Source organism: Lottia gigantea (genome assembly GCF_000327385.1).
Source record: "Lottia gigantea unplaced genomic scaffold LOTGIsca_27, whole genome shotgun sequence".
NCBI classification, from domain to species: Eukaryota; Metazoa; Mollusca; class Gastropoda; family Lottiidae; genus Lottia; species Lottia gigantea.
In genome coordinates, this window is record NW_008708846.1 from 1,829,377 (window position 1) to 1,841,066 (window position 11,690).

At 34.1% G+C, this 11,690-nt stretch overlaps 2 protein-coding genes across 2 annotated transcripts; one reads left to right on the forward strand and one right to left on the reverse strand.

The window, feature by feature from the left end:
• Nucleotides 1–2,121: 2,121 nt before the first annotated feature.
• On the reverse strand, nucleotides 2,122–4,075 carry LOTGIDRAFT_161064 (hypothetical protein; the record flags this gene model as incomplete). Its single annotated transcript, XM_009056305.1, has 5 exons — nucleotides 2,122–2,337; nucleotides 2,847–3,040; nucleotides 3,116–3,263; nucleotides 3,325–3,537; nucleotides 3,710–4,075. 5 exons carry the CDS (start codon nucleotides 4,073–4,075, stop codon nucleotides 2,122–2,124), a joined length of 1,137 nt encoding a protein of 378 aa, XP_009054553.1.
• A 4,658-nt stretch (nucleotides 4,076–8,733) lies between these two features.
• LOTGIDRAFT_161065 (hypothetical protein) lies at nucleotides 8,734–10,287 on the forward strand (the record flags this gene model as incomplete). The annotated part of the gene is made up of 1 exon (XM_009056306.1): nucleotides 8,734–10,287. The coding sequence occupies one exon, from the start codon at nucleotides 8,734–8,736 to the stop codon at nucleotides 10,285–10,287; it is 1,554 nt and encodes a 517-aa protein (XP_009054554.1).
• Between the last annotated feature and the right edge of the window lie 1,403 nt (nucleotides 10,288–11,690).

Sequence of the window (11,690 nt, forward strand, 5' to 3'; positions counted from 1 at the left end):
TACCAAATACCCATTGAAAGAAAACCAAATGCTAGATGGACTTAACGAAATAAATGAAATAAATGATATAAATGAAATTAGTGTATTGGCCGAGTCGAATGGTTTGCAGTTCATCAGTTAACCCATTTAAATTTTCGAATGATTACAATATAAACACAAACGTAGCGAATAAAAAAAAATAGACAATAAAAAAAATTATATCAACTAATCTATATATTTCAACCTTGAATAGATGACTTGACGTCTTTGTTTTATTTTTCATTTACTTCATTAACTAAAAATAATAACTCAAATAATAACTCAAAAACCGTTCATCAAAAATATCTCTTGTTAGAACTTGTCCGAGATCTTATCAATTCCAATGATCACGCCAAGTTTCATCAGAATCGGTTGAAAACTGTAGCGTCAATCCTGCTCACAAACTATTTTTAACAAATTTCGACGCATTTTAACAAAGTCAAGGGCAATAAATCAAAAACCGTTCATCGAAAATGCGTCAAGTTAGAACTTGTCCGAGATCTTATCAATTCCAATGATCACACCAAGTTTCATCAGAATCGGTTGAAAACTGTAACTTCAATCCTGCTCACGAACTACTTTTAACAAATATTGATGCGTTTTTACAAAGTCAAGGGCAATAACTAAAAAACCGTTCATCGTAAGTGCGTCAAATTAAAACTTGTCCGAGATCTTATCAATTCCAATGATCACACCAAGTTTCATCAGATTCGGTTGAAAACTGTAGCGTCAATCCTGCTCACAAACTATTTTTAACAAATTTTAACACGTTTTAACAAAGTCAAAGGCAATAACTCAAAAGCCGTTCATCAAAAATGCGTCAAATTCAAACTTGACCGAGATCTTATCAATCTTAAGCATCACACCAAGTTTTATCAAAATCATATGATAACTGTAGTCTCTATAGTGCTCACGAGAAAAGTTGACGGACGGACAGGGGCGACGACAATATACGACCACATATTCATGTGGGCGTATAAAAAACCGTTCATCGAAAATGCGTCAAGTTAGAACTTGTCCGAGATCTTATGAATTCCAATGATCACACCAATGTAAATAAACTATAATTAGGATCTAACAACAAATGTGACTAGATAATAATTTGAGCTATATATCAAAGAGACAAGAGACAACTGTCAAATTATCCTCTTTAAAAATAACTAGATTGCCCATTAAGATACATATGAATTATCTAAGTAAAATATAAAAACATTATCTCAAAAGTAGTAATACAAGTTATGATCAACAAATATAAATCGAAGTGTTAATCATAAAGTAATAACAAAAATGATCAACAAATATAAATCGAAGTCCTTACAACCTTGCATGCATGATTAGCATGCATAACAAATGGCTCGGAATTATCTAAGTGAAATATAAAAACATAATCTCAAAACTCCAAATAAAAAATGATCAATAAATATAAAGTATAAATTGTACTACCAAAATAATGTCAATAGACCTCAGTCTAGATCATTCGATCTATAAGAATTTGAAGATCTCCTTTTCTATAATGTTCCTGCAGATTGTAAGAATAAATGGAATCATTTTCTTCATATTTCACATTATACCACATTGGGAAGCCTGGTACAACATTTATGACGCGACCACAATATCAGAGTGCTTTTGATTAAGAATGTTTTTTTCTGAACTTTAATTGTGCTTGCAGAGCCTTCTGAATTTCTTTTTCGTTGCTTAAACGACTAATGGACTCATCGATTTGGTCCCTGGATTGCCACAGCCCATAGAAACACGCTTCAATCGTCATAATTTCTGCCATTCGAATCCTTTCAGCTTCTAATTTTGCGATCTCCTCCTTTTTTCTTTTGAATTTCAAGTTTTTCTTTTTCTATGATTTCTAATCTATTTCTGTACTCCCTTCTTGTCTGGAATCGTCAAGGTATTTCCTCTTTTCGTCATCAGAGTTTCTTTTAACCACTTTGCTGTTTTATGAAAGGCATACATTTAATATGCCTTATTTGTTTGTACTGATGCATTTGGTCTGAAAGAAACAAGGTAGTCTAATTGCCCTAGAATAAATTCATGAAGCTTGTTATGCTTCATTGCTGATGAAGAAGAGGCACGAATTTGCTCATCGGCTTCTCAAAATTTTCCACCAGGTAAATGTTCTGGCACCATTTTTACAATGAGCTCTTTTATAGCTAGAAAAAGTCCTTCTAATATCTGGTGTAGTATTTTATCAATTTCTTCCACAGGCTGCATGGGGGAATTTAAAATATCATCATTTGTGTCAATCATTGTGTTAAATGGAGTGGAGATTCCTAAAATAAAATTAATTTTCTTTTCCGTTGAAGTATCCTGAAGGAAAGTAACAAAGGTCGATATAATGTTCATTCATGTCTAATATGTTCCCAGGTTCCTCAATTTAACGCCACAAAGGTGCATTTATAAATTTTTAAAACATAGTTAGACAGTAGTCCTTTGTTGTTTTAGGCCATTATTTCAAAGAATGTACTGTTTTTGTGAACACCTACTCACAACTTCCAAAAACTGTACTTTCTTTGACCTAAGAATGTACAGTTTTTGGAAAAAATAGTATATTATTAAACTTAAAAAAGAACAGATTTTCAGATAACTAGAACAAACATATTACTGCAATTTTTGAAGCAATACTACAGTCAAATAAATCAAAATTTCATGGACAAATTCATTCCTGGCATTGAAAGTTTGAATTCTCTGAGTTCCTTATGTTCTTTGTCACTGGTTTCCTCATTAACGCAACGTTCTTGCTTAAATTTAGTTGGACTTGTATCCACCAATTCTTCCAATTTATGTTTTTTGGAACCACTATGCAATACTGAACTCACAGAGGCTTGCTGGGCATCACTTGTTCTTTTATATGCTCGTAAAGCATTAGATCGGTGTCCAGTGAATTGCTCGTCCACTCCAGCTTGATATAAACGAGTTGTAGCTGTGGCACGAAGGGAATGATTACTAAAGTTTCCAATTATACCAGCCGACTGACATAAACGTTTAACAGTGGACTGTATGGTATGAATTCCTATAGGAGAATCACAGTATCAAACATCAGAGCATGGCATCTTCTTTGGACGCAGATAAAATACATCAACTGTACCGTTTTTTGGACGCAGAGCTATATACTTTTCATATAATCTAACTGGACATCTTAATGGGTTAGAATATTCATAAGCCCTTGTCATTTTAGGACTGACTTTCCTGTGATCTAAACCACCTTGGTTTGTCTTTGAAACATCTTCTATGCACTGCATATATTTTTTACCTTCTAAGTCATACTTAACAGACAATTGAGTGTTCATACCAAACCTTAAATTCTTCAGCAGCTCGCAGTGCAAAATGTAATCCAAACAAGAAAAGAAGAGTATCCAATAACTGCTGTGGGTTACTTTCACCTAACAAGCCTTTACTCCATAAAATCTCTTCTTGTTCTATTGTAATAACTTCTGACTTCTTGGTATTAATACCCAGTCCAAGTCTCGACAACTCCTTCATTTTACTGTTCAGAACACTTCTTAAACCCTGATATCCATAAAGGCTATTAAACGTCCATTCTGACGAAGGTAGTGCTGTATAGATATAAAAATCTCATACAAAGTATTTGGTTTATAATTATCACCGGATTCCTTACGCACTTCAGCTATAAAAAAGTAAAGTGCCTCATTCAATTCTTGACTGGAAAGATTAAATAAACCTTTTTCTTCAGAGTTATTATTGGTATTGTGTTTCTTCCACATACTAAACAAATTAACTGCCCATCTAGTTTAATTTCAGTTTTAATACTAAGACCACTTTTAACCAAATTTTTTAGATCAGAATCATGCAGGGGCTTGGAAAACCACAGTGAACTCTTGACATTTTCTGGCAAATTTGGTGTTTCAACATCGCTTATATCAGAGTACTTCATATCAAACTTTGGTAACTGTATGGCTTCTTTTACATAATTTTCCTCCACATTCAGAGCATCACTAAGAACAGTATCCGTTTCTAAATTATAATCATCTATTTCACAAGTCTTTGTTTGGGTAATAAATATATCATCATCACTAGAACCTGACATCTTGACACTTGAAGAATCAACTATTCAATGAATGAATGCATGAATGTTTAAAAGTGTACATTCTTAAAGTAACAACTGTCTTAAAACAACATTCAGTAGTGAGCTGTGTGCATGCTCATTTAATGTTCAAAAAGATTACATTCTTAAAGTAATATACATTGAGTCTCTCTCAGTTAACACCCCTCAGTTGTTTCTTCTGTTGACAGAAAGTACAGTTTGAGGCCTTTATCCCTTACTGAAATTAGTCCAAAAGCTTTTGCTCCTGCCAAATACAGTTGCTTTCAAAGACGTGATTGATGATCCGTGTACATTACCAAAAAATTCAACAATTTCTTCTCTGTGAAAAAAGACAGCCTGACCAATCACAAATACAACATTAAAACGGTTGTTTAAACTGAATTATTTGATTGCATCTTTTTCGATTCTTCAAAAATGTACTCCAGGGTAAAATTACTCCATTCTTTTGATCCTCCCCTTTGGCAAAAGTTTGCTGCACATGCGAAGGAGACGCACAGGTTCCACTTTCTGACTTATGAAAGCGCTTCAATTCTGGCAGTTTCGCAGATCTGATATTTTGTCCGTCTAAATAATATGTTTCAAACTTTTTTTATTGAGGCTTCGCACACATCTGCAATTCCTACCAACAAATGCAGGCCACAAAAGAAATTGTTTAATTGTCCACAGAATTTTTGTTCTTCAGGTGATAGTTGATCAAAATCATCAATAACACTCGGCAATATGGAACACCTGTAATCTTCTAATAAGTTATAGAAATAAATAGTAATATATTAAACTCCTATATAACATTAGCTATGACAGTTATTACGATTATTATCCGTTGTATAGTAGAATATGTTGCCTAAGTTTTGGAATCTGAAATTGTGCTGCATCAGCTTGAGTATGATTCACCATATTACACATACGCACACAAGTCTGATTTTTGAATTACTCTGGAATCATGAACAGTACCAGGGCAGTACTATATGTCTGCAGATAGCCTGAGCTTGGATGGAATGAAAACCTTTACGATTAACATGAGAGACTAGGGGTGTGCTAGGGGTGTTTTTATTATTTTTAATAGGACTGTTACTGAACTTTATGTTTAGTTGACCAAGAAATATGTTGCTTTATTTCTCTCCAAATTATTGAGAATTGCAGCAGTAACTCTCTCCCTATATCGAATTACAGAAGACATCAAAACGAACTGCAATCTTTCTTTTGGTGCCACAAAAAGGATTGTTAAGGGATTTTCTAAATTTTTATGTTTATAAGGGACACTATTAGCAACAATTTGCACCATTCCAGTTTTCAATATATATAGATACATGAATAAACTGACAACAGTTACGACAAATATAGTGATAAGCAGTGGCAGGGATTCGTAGAACAGATTTTCAACTTTATAACGGTTAAAGTAATAACTAGATATGTAGTAATTAGATTATAGTGAAAGTGAAAGAATGATCCTGACTTATATTAAATAATATGGTGACGCCACGCATACTTCATAACAAATCTACGTCATTGACCATGGTAGAGGAGGTTAATTACATGGAGTTCCATTTACCGCAGTGTCCATTCCCTTTAAAAAAATATACTGAAAATATCAGTGTTATAGACAAATCAAGGTGTGATATAAATACTTTCTGACTACAATGTTTACTGAACTAAATTTTGAAAAATTCCGAAAAGTAGGCTATTTTCATGTGAATTTTTTGGGAAGGAAATTGTGTCTATTTCAAATGTAAAATCACTGTACCATAAATTTGTATGGACCCGAAGACATACTCAGACAAATGGCATACAGTTGAAAAAAATCAGTCAGAGAGTAGCTATTGTTCTTCAGTTGTATTCATTATATCATATCTAAATGGAACGATCAGAAAACACGCACTTTAACGATTTTCACAAACTGACATGCTCTAGTAATTTCGTTAAAATCTTCATCTATTTGAGATCAATTCGCGATATACTTATATACTTGATACGTACACATGCATTATCAATGAATAAACCGGAATAAAACTGTCTTCTCTTTTATTCCAGAGTAGATAACATCTATTTTGAATGTGATATATCCGGTACCGTATTTTTGGAATGACTCTAGAATTAAAATAGGCGAAACCTGATCAGATTATGCCAATACACAGTTACACTCAAAGGGAAATAACTCTGTAATAAATCTTTCAAAAGGAAACGACCGCCTCAAGTTGTGATTTTTCATCGTGATTCATAAATTCTAGTCAACCGAGCTGTAAATGGGTACAGATAATCCTAGAAAGATTAATGCCAAGAGCGTGGACCAGCTGGTAGAAATCATTTGTGAACAAATTTAAGTTGTTATCCTTGTAAAATATAATTTAATATTAGCCTTCTTTCTTTCTTCATTATATTTTCCCTCCCATCCTCTTTATATAATTCATTTAAAACTAAAATCAGTCGTGAATTGTTTTAAGAGAAGACATTTAAACTCATCTATATGTCTTGACGGATGTTAAAATAATGTCTCTAATAGCTTATTTTTTACGTCTTGGTCGACATTATATTATTTTCAAGCGCACTTCATCGATCTTTTGTAACAGAGTTCAAGCGTTTGGACGAAGCTGGATAATGATTGAAACCACAATTTAATGCGAGAAGCACTGATGCTAGTAGAAAGAAATGTGGAAATCCAGCAGTTCCAAAAGGTATGGTATTAGTGAAAGAAATGAGGCTAGTCAAATAAAGCCTAGAAAAAAAATAGTCTGACATCCGCTGTTTAAACTGTAGCAAACTATTGAAGTTAAAACAGGTGATGAATTAAGGATTATTGGTACTTTATGGATAAAATTGGTCATTGAATTGGATGAGGAAACCCTCACTGAAATTTGTACCGGTATCTATGTTAATAACAGGATTTCCAATCAGGTAACATGCGTATCGGTAACCATCCATATTATGGATTCGTTCAGTACTTCTCGTATATCTGACAGCATTATAAACAATTCATTTGCGGTATGGGTTAACTTAGTAGATCCTGTGCCGGCCTTCACTGATTCAGACAGATGAAGTACCTCTATGTTCAAATAATACTAAAATAAGTCCCATTGGCCAATATACCATTTAATGATTTTGTTCAAGTAGCATGGTTTACTATATTATGTGTTAAATTCATTCTGTACTATTCGTATTTCTGACTGTATCTGAATGTATTCTGTACTACTCGAATTTATGGCTGCATCTGAAATATATTTTGTACTGCATCAGTCTGAATATATTCTGTAGCCTACTACTCGTATTTCGAACAGTATCAGACAAGACCCTTTTGCGAAATGGACTTACTTAGATCATGTTCAGGCCTCAATGTTCAGATGGATAGTCCATCTATATGATACAAATAAATTAAATTTTGCATGTTAGATGCTCCTTTATCGGTCCCACTTGTTCGTGAAATTACTTGAAAATTAGTATATCTGACAGCATTATAAACAATTCATTTGCGGTATGGGTTGAAAATTAGTAAGTTTTTAATATGAAAGGATTTATTTGAAGTATTAGTGGATTTTGTATTGTTTCATAAATATAGTCTTTGTCTCTGCAATGGAATCTGTTTTGTAGAAAGTGGTATCAGAAAAACTATTCTTTTTCAGACTGACGTTGACTGAAGTTGGATGTTGCTTATTGAGATTTTTTAAAATTTGTAAAAAACATCTAACATTTTAAGTTTATATTTATAGTTTCTACTTGCTCCTTATCATTTGCTGTTTTGGTTCCTATATATAGTATCCAAAAAATCTCGACCAGATACTGATCCATATCACAAATTAATCTTGTGGTTTGTTTAGGCTCACGAACGTATTTTGCGAGTTAATACGATAAGAAAAGTTAATTCTCTTTCTTAGCCGAGGTTATTAATTCTTAAGAAAAGTTATTGATTTTATTCATTGATTCGTTATTAATCTATCGGATATATTACCTGGGATTGGCCTGACACTTTTTATATCTTAGAATTCGTGGGTCATGTTGAGTGGGATTAGGATGGATCTTTATATATAGATGACCAATCGACTTGTTTTATTCAACCTAGCAACTAAGATTTCACTTCGGACTTCACTTATGTGGTGGGTTATTGAAGTCGGAGTGTTGTTAATTTGGAATCAGAAAAAATTGTAAACTGTCGAAGAAATGTTATGGTTACGCCCGTTGTTATGTACGGGATATGTAGAAAATTTGTTTCTGATCATTATTGCGTGAAATTTGCTTTTATTTTTTAACAGTTATCTTATTGTGTAAGTTCATTAAAAGGTAAGAACGATGCCTATCGATTTCATCGATTTCCATTTATCGATGATCAAAAATTTGTCATTGATAAGAAACGTTCTCACCAATTTGGATTTTGCATGTTAAGAGTTTTGTTATCTTCTGTCCAATTGCCAGATCATTACGACTTGTGTTGATGTTAATCAAAAACTGATATAAAAGTGCTCACCTTAATAAGCTAATTTTTCTTTAGCAATGGATTCTATCTTGTACGGATTCACCAGAGTTTTATTTTGACGTATTCCATCATTATTTTCGTGTCTCGATTCTCTTTCAGCCACCAAGCATGTACATCTGGATATGAAAATCATATAATCAGTTAGAGGACAATAGTCGATTTTAAATCCATTGAAATAGTTATGGCGGATGAACATGACTACAAACACTATTATCTCCCGTTCTTATCTGGAAATAGTTTCCGCGGTAAACATAAACCTAGAACGTTTCCCACTGCTTTCGTAGAGTTTTGTGACATTGGGAAACCAGAACCTACTACAGAACTGCCTAGAGAATATCACAACCACTTTAAACCATCCTCATTATGTTTACCAAAGATCCAACCACGATGTGTGAGAGAAAGGGAAACTCATTTATCAGATATTCCCGTACACTCGATTCTTCCATTGGCTAGCAACAAAGTACCATTTACATTCACCGAAGGACTAAGTGCTCTTAGTGCTCCGACGCCGCCATTGTTTCCAATTCAACGGAGTGATGTACCACCAGCTAATCTGCCGAATGTTAAGAAGTCTTTAGAGGAGAAGATCAAGGGTCAATATACTATCGAGCGACGAATAACTTATGAGGACACTCCAAGAAGGACAACAATAGCAACTAAGCATATTCCCTTAATAAAAAGAGATGAGACATTGGAACCTGCTGTACAAGACGTGAAACGTCTAGAATGTCGCCCTTTCTTAAAATTTGCACCTAACGTCATTCACGATAAACGCCCTAAAAAGCATTCAATTGACCTGAGGTCATACACTCCGTACAACAAGAACATGGACACTAAGTTTATTGTGCCCAAGGAAATCGGTATGTGTGACCTTGACAACGTGTCTTGGTCTAGACAAAAATCTTTTGGAAACTTTTACCAACAGGAAATAAATCGACTGCGCGAGAAAAAATCCAACAATAAACTTTCAACCACATGTGTGCTTGGTGTATCTAGTGTTTCAGAAACAAAACTCGAGCTGCCGTTTAGCGTTTTGCGTGAGAGAAAGGCATCAAAAGCTATGACAAACCAATCAAGTGTTACACATGATATAAACAAATCTTTGACTGACTTTTCGCAATACAAAGGAGATTCGGAAGCATGTACCTCAACCAGATTCGTCATTAAGATGCCAATTACAACGGATATGCACCAGAACGAGATATCAGAGGTTGCACGTCTGAACACCAATAATTCTAACAACCGTGAGAGTTCTTTTGAAATTGACGAATGTCAGTCGATTTCTTTAAGTGAAAATCGTGACCCACAGGAAGTTGACGTATTACGACTGTTATCGATTGAACCCATTGACATAGGAGAACCACTTGACTCAAATAAAAAATTATCGCCCAATTATGTTGAAGAAAATATTCAATCTGAAGATCTATCTAAACTATCTGACATTGTTCCCGATGACTCTACAGGTGAACTTGCCTTTAAGGGAAATAACTCTTTAGAGACTTATGAAGAAAACGGTTGGTCGAACAAAGTCGATAAGGAATTAGATGAGAATATTTGTGAATGTATAAAACAAATAGACACTGAGTCTGAACAACCAAATGCAGAAGACACCCCTACAGAGTTGGATGCTAATAATTTTAGTGAGGGAGTAACGAAAAAATTGCGACTTGAAGTTATAGTGTTGAAAAGAACACTTGCTTATCGAGAAATTACAACTCAAATGTACTATTCGTAAGGCATATTCAGACATATAATGCAATTCATTATTGCTGATTAAGCGCTTATCTTGAAATAGTTGTAAGAGGTCACATTTTGAAATAAAACTTTTCATAATTCATATTTTTCCTCCATTTCATTTTTTGGTACATCATATTAAGCAAATTATTTCTGTTAATACTGTCAAGACGCGGGTAGCAAGTAACAATAATTGTGGTCGGAAAATACACCATACTTTCTCTCGTAACAAACACTGAGATGGGGAGAAGGAGAAAGATACCATCACACCAATTCATACTCAAATCCGATATCCCCACATCTAATTGTGCTCAGGATTTTTACGATACTCTCCTTGGCGATAATTCCATCATAAAGTTGGCTGATGTATTAAAAAAAAAAGTATTAACGATCTGTACCGCAAAAAGAAACCCGAAATAAGAAATTACATATTGGCAATACATTACATTGTGTATCAAGCATTGATAAATTAGTATTTCATAATGAAAAGTGGTATCAGGTGTATAGAAGAGTAAGCTTACCTTGCCTGTAAAGCCGTAACATTTGCCTCTATTCCAGCCTCTGTTATTTTGAAACTTTGTCAGCTGGTGTAAAGACAGAAAAACCAAGCCCAGATATATTCGGAAAGATGGATATTTTTGTAGTTACCTTAACTATTTATGTAACACCATCATAACCCCCCTGTCACGTCTGCGGTTCCATCAAAATTTTCTTTAACGAAATTAAGCACTCGTCTGCAATTTATAACAGTCAAAAGCGTCTGTAGCCAAAAATGCAAGGTCACAGACTTACGTGATACTAAAAAAGGAAAGTTACGGTGATGCCCAACACAAATTCAATATTATGATAGAAAAACGCATCCTCGGGAGGTATGGAAAATTGGAAAGTGGCTATCTTGATAAGTGAAAAAGCAAACCCAACCGTATCGAACTGGATCGGATTATTCTATTCGGTTATAACCGAATTAAATATTCCAGGTGCGCAGTGCCAAAGGGGTATAGTGGTCTGATTCCAATTTCATTAATAATTTAATATTTGTAGTCTAAATCCAATTGGTCTGGATAATCTGCATTTTCTAATGTCTAATGTATTGACATTTACGTCTGGAGGGAAAAGACAAGTGTTCCTAGATTATTAGAACTTCCTCTTTAAAAGAAGCACATGGATGCCATAAAAGATTGTTTTCAGAGTTCTATTGGTTTGACAACAGTTTGGAAGTTACAATCAGGAACTGTTTTTTCTAATCGGTTCTCGGCTTCAGTTTTTGGTTCTCGGTTCTCTGGTTTTCTGTGGTCCAGTTCTCACTGACAGTGAACTTTATCAATGTTATTCATTGATTTCATTGTGTAAGAAGATTTGATTTTGAACTGTGTTAAAAGCCGTTCCTGTATTTTCATCATAAAT